The sequence below is a fragment of the Silurus meridionalis genome, chromosome 23 (assembly GCF_014805685.1).
Source record: "Silurus meridionalis isolate SWU-2019-XX chromosome 23, ASM1480568v1, whole genome shotgun sequence".
Lineage (NCBI taxonomy): Eukaryota > Metazoa > Chordata > Actinopteri > Siluriformes > Siluridae > Silurus > Silurus meridionalis.
The window spans coordinates 23,719,740-23,734,125 of record NC_060906.1 but is presented as its reverse complement, the minus strand read 5'-3'; the positions used below and the strand labels follow the sequence as shown (position 1 = coordinate 23,734,125).

The 14,386-nt window shown below is 40.1% G+C and overlaps 1 protein-coding gene across 1 annotated transcript in view; it reads left to right on the top strand.

The window, feature by feature from the left end:
• The window catches only part of dll4 (delta-like 4 (Drosophila)), a 9,487-nt gene extending 225 nt beyond the window's left edge, over positions 1-9,262 (top strand). The window contains exons 1-11 of the mRNA XM_046836236.1: positions 1-348; positions 1,254-1,511; positions 1,644-1,701; positions 2,318-2,581; positions 5,548-5,608; positions 5,705-5,835; positions 7,573-7,742; positions 7,826-8,045; positions 8,146-8,872; positions 8,981-9,089; positions 9,173-9,262. The exon at positions 1-348 is cut by the window's left edge and continues 225 nt beyond it. Coding sequence (XP_046692192.1) covers positions 295-348; positions 1,254-1,511; positions 1,644-1,701; positions 2,318-2,581; positions 5,548-5,608; positions 5,705-5,835; positions 7,573-7,742; positions 7,826-8,045; positions 8,146-8,872; positions 8,981-9,089; positions 9,173-9,178 — 2,058 coding nt within the window. The 5' untranslated portion in view covers positions 1-294 and the 3' untranslated portion in view covers positions 9,179-9,262. The remainder of the gene's footprint in view (positions 349-1,253; positions 1,512-1,643; positions 1,702-2,317; positions 2,582-5,547; positions 5,609-5,704; positions 5,836-7,572; positions 7,743-7,825; positions 8,046-8,145; positions 8,873-8,980; positions 9,090-9,172) is intronic.
• Positions 9,263-14,386: the final 5,124 nt, after the last annotated feature.

Here is a 14,386-nt window from a genome sequence, read left to right as displayed (position 1 = left end):
TTGGATAACCTGGAAATTTGAACGCGCCTTTTGCGCACGGGACGAGCGGCGACGCGCACAGGAATATATTCCCTTTTTCTTTTTTTTTCCTTCTTCTTTTTTTCCTCCTCGTACTTTTTTTGGTGTTAATTTATTTGCTTATTTATATATATTTTTTCTACCACACCATTCTTTGGAATAGGAGCTTGATTTATTTATTTATTTATTTTTTGCGTGGGTCGGAAATATCCCTTTGCGGGGTGACCCGGCCGCCCCGACACACCGTTTTTCTGTTCTGGAGGAACATCTCCAAGGATGGCAGCTTGGTTCACATTTCTGATCGCATGCTTCAGTGCGCTCCTAACGCAGGTAACTAAACCATCATCATCTTCATCTCGAGATATTCATCACTAGTTCTTTTTCTGACACCGCTGCAGTGACCAAGAACCCAAATACTGCAAATACTACTGATTATAATAATAATGATGATGATTATAATTATTATGATTATGATAAGATCTGATTTCAGCAGCTCAATCATGATGATTGCTTAATAAACAGATGGACATTCTTGGTGCATGAAAAAACAAAGCCGCATCTTTTTTTTTTTTTTTTTTATGTTTTTTTTTTTTTTTTTCTTTGGGACAAGACAGTTCCTGAAGTCGCCCTGCATCAACATGAACACAGGCAAAGTTTAATTAAGTGCACAACTGTTACATAAAGCAATCAACTCATTATTTAGTATCACAGAAAATAAAGAAAAAAGACTGAAAGAGTACTAATGTGTGTTGTGTGTTTTCCAGCAGCTGTAAATGATTAGGGATTTATTTCTTCTTGTTGTTGGTAGCGGTTTATTTGGTTGTGTTTTTGTTTGTAGTTGTTGTGTTGTGTTGTGGAAAAGCCTGGGAAGAACAGCAATGCAACAATCCACTCGCTTAGGAACAAATAATTCATTAGCATGAATATTATCATTATTTCAAAAAGCTTTATAGGATAGAAGGGAAGTACTTTTGGTGTGTGTGTGTGTGTGTGTGTGTGTGTGTGTGTGTGTGTGTGTGTGTGGTCTCCTTAGACTCTATGCATTAAATGAGTCTCTCTCTATATAAAGGTGTCCCATGAATTTCTGTATTTCTCCTTATTTCTTGGTGCAACCATGAACCCAACCATCATCAGTACCTTCGACAGCAAAATTGTGACCTTGAAAAATAACTCCAGGTCAAAATTTGACCCTAAACTACCTGCAGCCTGAAGTGTTTTGTATATATTATACATAGATATCGGGATCTGGTGTATTCGAGATCGAGCTCCACGAGTTCAAGAATCTGAAAGGTCTGCTGGTGAGCGGTACCTCATGCAGGCCGGATTGCAAGACTTTTTTCCGGGTTTGTCTGAAGAACTACCAGGTGTTCGTGTCTCCTGGGGACTGCATCTTCGGCAGCGCCGTTACCCCGGTTCTGGGCTCCAACTCATTCAAGATGGAGGGAGGACACCGGAGTACACCAATACGCCTGCCCGTTAACTTTGGATGGCCGGTAAGAAGGAAAAGTTTGCAGTATGCAGGAGGAGAACTTACACCTGCTGATACTCCTGCAGATTTCATGAATGCCGTTGTAGAGACGGCTGGACAGATTACAGACATGCTTATCACATTTATTTCTTCTCAGGGATCATTTTCTTTGATTATTGAGGCCTGGTATTCACCCACAGAGGATCCACCTGTAGGTAAGTACTTCCATTGTTCTCCACTAGAGGGCGACACTATTGTGCACACTAACGCATGCATGTAGTGGACAAGCGCGATTTGATTTAATTTTATTACGGTATTAATAAAGTTTTCATCACTACGTGGCTTCTTTATGCTTCGCTATTATGTTATTTGGGGTCTTTTTTTTTTCGACGCACACGTCCAACCGTGGAACTGCGCTTTCCTCTCGCTTCGAAAACACCTTCACATTCTCATACTCGAACACAATTGGACTTCCTTTGGTTTATTTTTGGCGTGGGAAAGCGCAGTGGGCTTTGGTGAGAATACTCTACGCTTGCCAAAACCATCCGACTGCACTTTCCTGTATTTTACACCTTTCTGTGTCCCGCCCTTTGGAACGGGATAATAGCATGGGAATGTTTTTTTTTTTCGCTGGACTTAAAGGAAAAAGGAAATTCGTTAGGGTTTTTTTTTTTTTTCTTGTTTGTTTGTTGTTTTTTACATTTTTCTCGGATTACAATCGTAATCCCCGAAGTGTCGCAGAACGCAAAAAAAAGATATTGACTTTTTTTTTGTCTTTCTTTCTTTCTTTCTTTCTTTCTCTCTTTCTTGTTTTCCCTCCTTTTTCCATAGACTCAAACAACCCCAACTTACAGATTAGTTCTTTTGCCATCCAAAGACAGCTGGAAGTAGGGGCTGACTGGTCTCTGGATGTCCAAAGCGCTCAGCAGACGGAGCTAAGGTATTCTTACCGGTTCATCTGCAATGAAAATTACTACGGCGACAGTTGTTCCAAAATATGCACGCCCAGGGACGACCATTTTGGCCACTACACCTGCAACCCAGACGGGCAGTTATCCTGTCTCCCCGGCTGGAAAGGGGAATACTGCCAAGAACGTAAGCAATCAGAGATCACCACGCACTGGCCTTTAGGAGACCGAGGGTCTGAATTTAGTGCTTCACCTTGCTCTTAATCTCACCAGACAGGAAAAAAAATCTCACCGTGCTTCCTCGGGTCTTTGTGTAGACGGCCTCTGTTTTTTTTGTTTTTGTTTTTTACTCATAACCTTTTCGAGATCCAGGTTCCTCTCACTCTGGGGAGTCCATTCCAAAAAAAACCCTCCGCACCTGAACCAGGCTCATGCAGGTGTTCTGAAGTAGCAGGACTTTATTTCATCCAGACGGCTTTAAATAAAAGTGCGCATGGTGATAAATCTACCAGTCTTTATAGGCATTTCATTTTTTTTTTCCTCGACTCCGTAAAGTTTGAAATTCTTTTAATTTCACGTACAGGGATTTTTTTATTTACTGACGAAAGTAATTTATAGGCCTGGTGTTAACAAGGTCTGGGTTCAACACAATACGTTAATTGGGATTCTCGTGATCCTGAAACAGTTAAATCTTAATTATTATTTATACCTGAACCTATAGTGTAGTTTTTATAAGTAAAAAAAAAATGTAATGTAAATATATATATTTAAAAGTAAGTCTATATGTAGTCAGTAGTATATCTTGAGGGCCCTGGTGGATTTGAAACCCAAATCTGGCAACCCTGCCCTGAAAAACACATCTAATATGTCAAGCCAGCTGCTTTCTCTAGCTGTAACACTCATTACGGTTAATGCCAGTGCTCAGAGGCCCATGTGGGTTTACTTCGAGCAAACGCTCCGAGTTTGGATCCGGTTTCGGTTCTGTTTTCGTGCTTCTCTTTTGTCCTACGTCTTTATAGATCCTCGTAAAACACAGCATGCACTTTCTTTATTACCGCCACTTTATAGAGAGTAAGTCTCTGTAGATCAGGACCTGAGATCAAATCCGTAATGCGGTTTTATTGGCTGTGTATAAACCCAGTGGTGCAGGAGATCAACCAGAGGAACCAAAGTTTTTTTTAGGGTTTTTTTTCTTTCTAAGGTTCGAGATTTTTATTGGAATAAAAATACGACTTGCAGTGAAATGAAAACAAGATCAACCACTCGGAAATTGTGCATTTAGTAAAGGCGTCTTTTTAGTATCAAATATAAACAAATGTGAGAAAAAATAAATATCTATAATATAATAATAAGGTGTTGTTTACAAAACAATGCAAATATATTTAGATTTGTAAAAAGATTTCTCTTTTTTTTCTGTGTATAAATGTGTGTATTAGTGATGAAGTGGTGTGTATCCGTGACCCAGATTACAGAGGGAGTACAGACGGGGTTCAACTCTGTAGGGAAGCATGAATTGATAGGGAAAGAGAATAGCGCATGCGCAGAAACCTTCACTTATTGCTGGACAAATGGGATAAAGTAGGGCGGCGTGCACGTGCGTGCGTGCGTGTGTGCGCGTGCGTGCGTGCGTGTGTGCGCGTGCGTGCGTGCGTGTGTGCGCGTGCGTGCGTGCGTGTGTGCGCGCGTGCGTGCGCGTGACAGACCCCGCGCGTGCTTGGTAACATAATCCCGCGCGAGCACGCGTCGCCCTAATCGCGGCGTTATTATCCGCCACGCGCCAGCCGCCGTTGCACGCGTTCTCATTGTGGCTCGTGCAGCGTGGCAGCTGCAGAATTACGCCTCGCGCGGACTGAGAACAACAATAGCGGCAGCTGTCTGGGGTTTTTTTTCTGTCTTTTTTTTTTTTTTTGTAAATTGGAGAGCATCTGTTCCGGTCTAAAAAGCAGCAATCCTTTTTATTTTTATAAAAATCTACAATTAAGCACGCCTCTTACTTTCTGTCCAATCACGTCTTAGTATTACAATAAGAGGGTGTGGCCTGATTTGCTACGATTAAAATCCAAACATTGTGACGTCACATTTTTAAAATTTATTTTTGATTCCACTGTAGTCGGCGCAATTTAGACGCCAAACTCGGACAGTTCGTTAACCCTCAGAGTAGCTACCGTGCGAACGTCCTCATCGCGTTGTCATGGTTACATCGTCACGTGAGCGTTTTTTTAAAATGTATTATTATTGTAGTCTGATAAGCGTTGAAAGCTAGGACATGTCAGGAGAGTGGATTCCTTTCTATGAAGTCATTAATAACTCGTATTGTGTCCAGATGGAGGGCTTTTATTTTTCCACAATGTCCACGCAGACATGCAGAGCGTACAAATAACTCTTCCACGCTTCATTTTTATTGGTTTCTCTTTCTCCGGGTTGGCGGACGAAAGTGCTGCATTGTTATTTTGGCTTTAATAACTCCATATTCGCAGATACCAGGTCCTTATTTCAGCTTTAATCTCGTTATATTTCATTATTTCGAAAGTAAATGTTGCTTCGCGGGGAATTCGGATGTATCCATCTCGTCTCATAATACAAAGAAAATCGCAAATGTAATAAGACGTGTCAAAAAGTCTTTTGAACGCATTATAAAGTCTGCTTAACAAGTTATACGGTCAAAATATGGAGAATATCAAGTAGCATGCAAGTTACTAAGTTACTAAATTACAAGATATTTAATTGAAATAAGTGAAATTGCAACGAATGGTGGCGAATTTAGAGCGAGTCAAAATCCATCTAGTCTACAAAATTATGTCAATATCATTTAGCTAACGGTAGAAATCCAGTGTTGTGACCCCAAACAGTAAACATCTTCACCATAAATAAGGTGTATCAGCTGTTTGTTGGGTCTTGGACTCGTTCTTTGTTTTTTTGTCATCACTGTTTAGGCAACGACGGTATGAATTTCACGAAGATGTACATAGCAGGTGTTGAGTAATGAATTAGCGTATTAGCGAGATCGACCTAGCTGCTTAGCATCATGATACCACCAACCTAGCGATCAGCATTGTTTTGTTTTTTTCATGTTCACATTTATGATTGTATTGTATATAAAATGTATTTATTATTCTCGTTAGTAATCGGCGTCTCCTTTTTTTTTCCCCACAGCGATCTGCTTAAAAGGCTGCAGCGAAGCTAACGCCAACTGCTCCAGCCCTGGAGAATGTGTGTAAGTACACAAGAACACAACAAACCCCCAAATCTCAGTATACCAAAGCGAATCTGTGTGTTCTGACGAACGTGGATCGGTGGTTGTGTGTTTCAGGTGTAGAGAGGGCTGGCAGGGAACGTTCTGCACCGAGTGTAAGACACACCCCGTGTGTAAACACGGTACGTGCATTAAGCCGGGAGATTGTCACTGTAACGAAGGATGGGGAGGACTCTTCTGCGATCAAGGTGAGTCTGAACACCGTCTCAGAATCTCCTAAATCTCATCCGAGAGCTCGTTAAATAAATAACTAATAGTGAAAATCACATCTGAATGGAACCCCCCTATTTTTACTTTATATACTTTAGATTAGATTAGATTAGATTCAGTTTGCAGTTAGTCCAAATTTCTTTGGTGTTGTGGATATACACTGAAGCTATAACACATTGTAATGGTCTTTTCAAGTTGGTTCTGCAAAGGGTTTTGGATGAGGTTTATAAGGAACTGTTCAAGTTTTTCCACAGAGAACCTTTTTTATGAAGCTCTATGACCCATTTATCAGATTCAGGGGGGAAAAAATCTCGACTGTGGGGGGAAAAAAAAAAACAATATTCTCTAAATTTCAATATTCCAATGTTCTTGTTCGTCTGGAAAAACGTTTAAATGGTTTAAACAAATCTCTAACTCTCAGCAATCCTGACAGTAGGAACTCTTTTCTGAGCAATAGAAGCCTCATTCTTACTGTAGGAACAGAAAGAATATTCCCAGTGGCAGGAATACTTTTCTGAAAGAACGAATCTCATTCCAAAAGTAGGAAACTCCTTTTTTTCCCCCAAACAATAGGAACACATTTTTAAAAAGAAAGAACACTTTTTTTTAAAAGAACAGGATCCCTTTCATTGTCTAGGAACCCTTTACTAAGAACTTCCTAAAAATTAGGAACCCTTTTTTAATGGAAAGAATGCTTTCCTAAGAGTAGGAACTCTTTCAGGAACCTTTTTCTATGTGTCTGAATGCTTTTGTGAGAGCAGGAACTCTATTTTAAAGAGAAAGTACGTTAATCTAAGAAAAAGAACCCTTAGCAGGAAACCTTTTAAAAAAAAATTCAGAAGAACAGAACCCTCTCTCTAAGTCAAGTAACCATTTTCTAAAGAAAACAATGTTTTCTTAAGTTTATGAACTCTTTTCAAAGAATAGGAACCCTTTTATTGTCGAGGAACCCTTTTTAAAAGAAAGCATGCGTTTCTTAGAGAAATAACCATTTTTGAAGTGTAGGAACTCTCTATTTTTTTGCTTAGCAACATCTTGCTAAGTGCAGGAACCCTTTTCTAAAAGAAACAATGCTTTCCGAAGAGTAGAAACTCTTTTTTAAAAGAAGTGGGACCTTTTTTTAATTGTATGACTCCCTTTCTGAGAGCAGGAACCCTCTTTAAAAGATTTAACAGCAGGAACTCTTTTTGAAAGAGTACGAACCATTTTCTAATACCAGGAACTGCTTTTGAAAGAAAGAACCATTCCCTAAGTGTAAGAAACACTTTTTAGAAAGTAGGAACCCTAGGAAAGTAGAAAGAAGGAAAGAATAGAGAACCGCTTTTTGGAACAGCATAGGAACAGATTTCAAAATGTATGAACTCATTTGTAAGAACAGGAACCACCTTAATAGGAGAAAGAACCAATTTTCAAAAACTAGGAACTTTTATTTATAGGTATATAATGGATGTAGAATAGCAGTCTGATAAATCTGAGGTTGTAACTCTAGCAGGTTGGTTCTCCTTTACATAAACGTGAACAAGAACTATTTAGAGCTTGAGGACACGGGCAGAATTCCGGGGTAATTTTGTTGTTGTTGTTGTTGTATATATGTGTGGGATGTTTAATGGGTTTTATTAGTCCGGATGTTATTAGCCGCTTATGAGCAGGTTTTCGTGACTAGCAGGTTGACTGTAGGTTGAGATTTAAGTGCTATCATTCACATTTGACACTAGATCTGAACTTCTGCACCCACCACAAGCCGTGTATCAACGGAGCCACGTGCACGAACACCGGGCAGGGCAGCTACACGTGCACGTGCAGACCAGGCTACACCGGGGTCAACTGCGAGCTGGAAGTGCGTCACTGTGACAGCAATCCCTGCAGGAACCGAGGGCACTGCGTGGTGAGTCTTACTGACCATCTTGTCCGTCTTATTTGCGAAACCTTGCTGAGAGTTCAGCTAAAAAGTCACGTCCCATTTTCCAGGAGCTGGATACCGGCTACATGTGCAAGTGTCTACCAGGGTTCGAGGGGACACAATGCGAGCACAGCCTCCTAACCTGCTCAGACATGCCCTGCTTTCAAGGCGGGAAGTGTCACGAGAGGGACAACGGCCGCAGCTATTTGTGCGAATGCCCTAAAGGATACACCGGACTCAATTGTGAGAAGAGGGTGGACAAGTGTACGACCCTCCCGTGCGCTAATGGTATGTCCCGGGGATCATATTACATCCCTTTTCACCTGTTGTGTGTGGGTTTTTTTGTGGAGGTTTACCTGAAGGTAATTGAACACCTTGTGCTTTCCAGGTGGCGCGTGTGTGATCCTGGCTGGCATCCGTATGTGCAGCTGTCGAGCAGGATTTGCGGGTCAGCGCTGCGAGATCAACATCAACGACTGCTCCTCGAACCCCTGCGCCAACGGCGGAACCTGTCATGACAGCGTCAACGACTACACCTGCTCGTGCGCTCCGGGTTTCACTGGGAGAAACTGTGAGCTCTATGGCACCCCCTGCTCGTCGCAGAACCTTTGCCTAAACGGAGGCTCGTGCACCGACATCCCGAATGGCCCTCCTACGTGCCTGTGTCCCAGCGGGTTTACAGGGCCGCGATGCGACTACTTCGCCGTCACACTCCCCGTCCACCCGAAACCCAAGTCCGGGGACGACTTCCAGTGGGCCGCCGTGTCCCTCGGCGTCGGCCTGGTAGCTCTTCTCGTGCTGGTGTGCATGGTGGCGATTGCGCTGCGCCACGTCCACAGGCAGGCGGCTGCCGACAGGACTCACGATGCCATGAACAACCGCTCGGACACGCAGAGGGACAATTTGATTCCCACGTCGCAGCTCAAGAACACCAACAAGAAGGTGGACCTGGAGGTGGACTGCGGGCAGGAGAAGTCGAATTACATCCTCAAGAATTACCATTTGGACTACAACTCGTCTAAGGAGTTCAAAGAATGCCAGACGCAAGAAGATACGAGTCACAAGTACGAAAAGTGTTGTTTAGAAGACAAAATACCGTTAAGTAGAATGTACAGGTGAGTCCAATGTGACCCCACACCTCCCAAACCACCCCCACTTCCCCTCCAGTCTTTCATCATGCTAATTCCATGTGTGTGTGTGTGTGTGTGTGTGTGTGTGTGCAGTGAAAAGCCTGAGTGTAGGATATCAACGATATGCTCCCCGAGAGACTCCATGTACCAGTCCGTCTTTGTAATAGCGGAGGAAAGGAGCGAATGCGTCATAGCAACCGAGGTGAGAACAAACAAATGCAGAAACATCCCATAATTTCTTCCATCTGTCCAAATGTCTCGCTAATTGTAAAATATTTTCTGCAGGTATAAACCACGGAACAAATCCAGGGAGGACGAAGACGGAAGATGGTGGAAGAAAAAAAGAAACACAATCAAAGCAGGATTGTTTACAAAGGGGAAAAAATAACTGGATTGTTTTTTTGTGATGTCCACTCACTGCTGCTCTGAGAAACTTGAGGACACAATTGAAGTTTTGCTTGACGGCAAATTGGACGGACGTGTACAGTCCTGGGACGTTTTTTTTCTTTCTTTTCTTTTTTGAGACCCCCTACGGTATGGGTTTATGTTTAGATTTTTTCCTCCCGAGCTTGTAACGAAGAAGAAAAAGAAGAAGGGGAGAACTTACAGGACGTACATTTGAGTGCACTGCAGTTGGACCAGAGGGTGGGGGAAAAAATCTTTGGCACATTGACATGCCCCTCTCCCCACATCGAACGAGTGAGCATTCTCTCTTTCTCTCTCTCTCCCTCTTTCTCTCTCTCACTCTATCGTGTGGTAATCAGACACGTCATCTGCCAACGAATCACTTACGAAGGTGCCAGGGACTTCCAAACCTTCACGCCAGCCTCGTCGCTCACTATGCAAAAAATAAGATCGAAAAGAAAAGACAAGGAAAAGCAAATTCCAATCACAAGGATATGAATGTTTGTCCAGATCATATCGAGACCGGATCGTTTTCGTCCTCTTTCCCTCTCGGAGATTACACACAGCCTGAAATTTCACTTACAAATAAGAAAAAGCCTTAAAAAGAAACTTCATGAAAACCTGGACAGGAATGAATCGGAGATGGGAGAGAAAAAACGAAGGACTGCACAGCACACCACTGACTGCCTATAAATTTAGACCAAAATTTCTTTTTTGTTTGTTTGTTTTGTTTTGGTTTTTTTGGTTTTGTTTTGTTTTTTTTAAAAAAGGAAGAAAATCTGATTATTTGCAGAGTTAATTTAAATACGACACACTGCTCTTTATATGTTTTATACTATTATTTTTTGTATATAATGCATATTTATATAAAAAAAAAAAAAACAACCAAACACAAACTGAAGAATAAAAAAATAATAATAATTTTTTTTGTCATTGTTGATGTGAATTTTATAGATATATATTCTTATTTTTTTCTTATTTATTTATTTTTTATCACATTTCTGGGGAATACATAAAAAATCCTTCTCACCCTGTCAATACCACCCCAATACCACCCCTCCTTTTTTACACGTTTACTTGTAAATTGGCTTGAAATTCAAATCCGTTACCTCGGCTACCAGGCCCCTCGAGCTGGCGAAGTGAGGGGAGTGAAAACAGATGCCCCCGGGGGTGCAACCCTGCTCCGCTATAAAAACAGCGGCATATGCCACCCCTCGCTCGCTGATCCACGTGCTGAGCTGCTGCGCCTATAAAACCAGTACACACGTGTGTGGGTTTGGGCGCCAACAGCCCCGGCCTCGCCCTCTTTGGATGGAGAGTTGTGGGGGTGAGGAGGGCGATCGCGGGGTGTTTGAGGGGGTTACGCCGCTGCTGTTTCTCCTCCTGTTTCCTCGTAACGCGTGACAAAGGACGCAGGCCGAGCGGCGCATGTGGTCGTGTACCGCACAGATGGGCTTCGGGGCAAAGCTGGCACCGGGAAAAAACAAATAGCTACAGGCTTTGACTGATTAAAAAAAGTTTAATTGAACAATCTGGAGCTCGAACCCAGGATTATTGATCCTCGTTCGTTTTTTCCCACGTACCCGGGGCTTTACTTAACGCAGGGTAAGTAAAGGTCAGAAAGGTCACCCGGAGCGAGAGAGGGAATTTTTATATCCTCCATTAAGGGCTCAAGAAGAAGAAAGGCATGTAGACGTGTGTACGAGACGTGACACACTCCTGAACTCTTTTCTCTTTTCTCTTTTTTTGCTTTGGGATCTGGAAATAATTTACCTTCAGGTTCGTCGTCAGGCTTCACCGAGTCCGAGGACGTAAAGTTCAGGATTGAGACGAATTCGTTAGTGATTGATTATTATTACAGAGTAGTAAGCAAATCTCTCTCACACACACACACACACACACACACACACACACACATAACCCATGTCATACAGTATACGAACAAAAGTATTGGGACACCTGACTTTTTCACCCAGAAGTTTCTTCCCTTCTCTCAACCCAATCCTGCTCCATGATCTACTTTCCATGGGTTGGAAGAGATGAAATATCTCCTGCTATAAAACTCTTGAAGACCTTCACACAGGTGTGACTTTACTAACACACCTTGTAGCTGAATGAATCTCGCACAAACTTTCACAAAATCTAGTGGAACATCTTCTCAGAAGAAGAAGACCAGATTTTGTTATAAGAGCAGACGTGGAACGGGACATCCAAACAGCTGGGGCACAAAGCAATCTTATAGTCGGGTGTCCACAAATATTTGGTCATGTGTGTGTGTGTGTGTGTGTGTGTGTGTGTGTGTGTGCCCGCTCTTTGGCCTCAGGGTCTCCATCACATGGCCAGGCATTCTCATTGTGTTATAATCACAGCATCCTGTTTGTGACCCAGTGACATCATTTCCTGCTTCCTTTCTGATTAAAAAATGCAGAACATTGCCGGTGCAGGCCAAGGCGCTTTTCTCACGCAGCGCTTTTTTCTTTCTTTCTCCACTTCTTGTTGTTGTTGTTTTTGTTTTCTTCCTCATCCCAGTTCTCATGGAAACCTTCAGGTCCAGGAAACAAGCAAGGAAGGAGGTGGTGTGTAAATAATCATAATCATTATTATTATTATTATTATTATTATTATTATTATTATTTCCAGTTCCTGCATACTTTACATTCAAACTGAAGAAACACACACACACACACACACACACACACACACACACACACGGTGAATGAACAAGCTTCACAGGAACACAATCAGAACCTGAGAGCTCTGAAGATGTTTCACCTCCACAGGAGCAACAGAGAAGATCCTGTCATTCCTCTAGTCTGCATGTTTCACTAATTAACACTAGAGGTCAGTGACATGCTCGGTGAGAGACGCTCCACTACACACACACACACACACACACACACGTACGTACTCTTATGTATGAAGCATGGAAACTCCTGGGGTTTAATAGGTTTTGAGGGACACGTGCATGTTCCTATGGGTTCTAGATCAGGTAAAGGTATGAAGATCAATCTATAAATGTCCAGATGTTCCACTTCTTTATTTTAATTGAAAATCCTTAGCATGAAGAACAGCTTTACACACTCTCAGCACCTGGACACTTAATTTCTCCAAAGATTCCTCACATTTTGTACATCTTGTTACAGCTTTGGAAATCGGAATCCTTTTATAACAATGACAAATTATTCAAAATGAATACATTAAATATACAAAAAAAATACATAAAAATTATAATAATAATTATTATTTAAATTATTTATGCAATATATATATGAATAATTAAATGAATAATTTTCACTTTTTGATATTTAAATCAACATGGAGGAATATCGATGTTTTATGCAAATGTGTGTTTATTATTAGTGAAACCGAACTCAAGATGGAGCATGAAGAAAAAATATTCATGTAAATGTTTTAAAGTAATTACGGTGTTTTAAATCACGTAAATCATCAGGACACCAAACGGAACTTTTGTTATGTTTCCACACGGACGCTTTTAATTGCCGGATGTGTGCAACATGGCGGATTTCGGTGCTGATTTGAGATTTGGCGAATCAGTAAAACAAATGATTAGTGATTAAAAATAATTAAAATAATAATGTTTTTTTGTAATTTATGAAAATTGAACATGAATAAATGTGTGCTGATTTGAAGGTTTTAATGTTGCCTACTTTATATTTTCTCAGTTATAATAATATAATAAAACATTAATAAAATTTTATTATTAATGAATTTGCATTAGCGCTTTATTAATGCATTAATTTTGATGGCCCTGATAAATATTAATTTATTTACCTTAAAAATTTACATTTATATTAATATATTACTTATAAAGGATAAACTTATAGTTATTAATAAATTATGATCTAATAAATTCAAATTTGTAAAATTATTTTTCTCTCTGTAAAGCTGCATTTTTTACACAATGTCTATTATTAAATGCACTACAAATAAAACTGAATTTCTATGTATTTATTTGTCTTTTTCCTCCTGAATTTAGTTCAGTATTCTGTCATTCTCTCAGTCATATCTTCAGATCGCTGCCTCATCTGGACCTTCTGAAAGAATTCTTTTAAAAGCCCAGTCCACTGTAGTGTCCACAACTTTATTAATAATAATAATGATGTCACGTGAAGTCTTTAGCTCCACTTCAAAAACATACTGTAGATATGAGACAATTCAAAACACTCTTCTGACCAAAGAGAATTATTTGACATGCTGTGATAAACATACACTCACATCAGCACTCACATTTTCTTCAGGAAATTTAAACTCTAGTCTAATACTGGTACTGGTATTAATACTGGTACTGGTGTTGTTATCTGTATTATTATTGGTATTGATAATAGTATTAGTACTGGTATTGGCATTAATATTAATGTTATTGGTATTTGTACTGGTATAGGTAATTGTATTGTTCTTAGAATTTGTACTGGTATTGGTATTTGTACTGGTATTGGTATTTATATTGGTATTAGTATAACTACTGGTATTGGTCTTTGTATTGGTATTAGTATTAGGACTGCTATTAATATTAATATATGTATTGGTATTAGTAATAATACTGGTATTAATATAGTTACTGGTATTGGTATAAGTATTAATACTGGTGTTGATATTGATATGAGTATTGGTTCTGGTATTTACATTTATGGCATTTGACAGAAAATGTAAATACCAGTTCCAACACTAATTTTAATTTATTAGTATTAGTATTGGTATTGGTACTGTTACTGGTACTAGAGTTGGTATTGGTATTAATATTGGTATTGGTGCTGGTATTAGTATTAGTATTGGTATTGGTATTCGTGCTGGTATTAGTATTAGTATTGGTATTGGTATTGGTGCTGGTATTGGTATTAGTATTAGTATTAGTATTGGTGCTGGTATTAGTATTAGTATTAGAATTAGTATTGGTATTGGTGCTGGTATTAGTATTAGTATTAGTATTAGTATTGGTATTGGTATTAGTATAAGTATTGGTGCTGGTATTAGTATTAGTATTAGTATTGGTATTGGTGCTGGTATTAGTATTAGTATTAGTATTGGTATTGGTGCTGGTATTAGTATTAGTATTAGTATTAGTATTAGTATTAG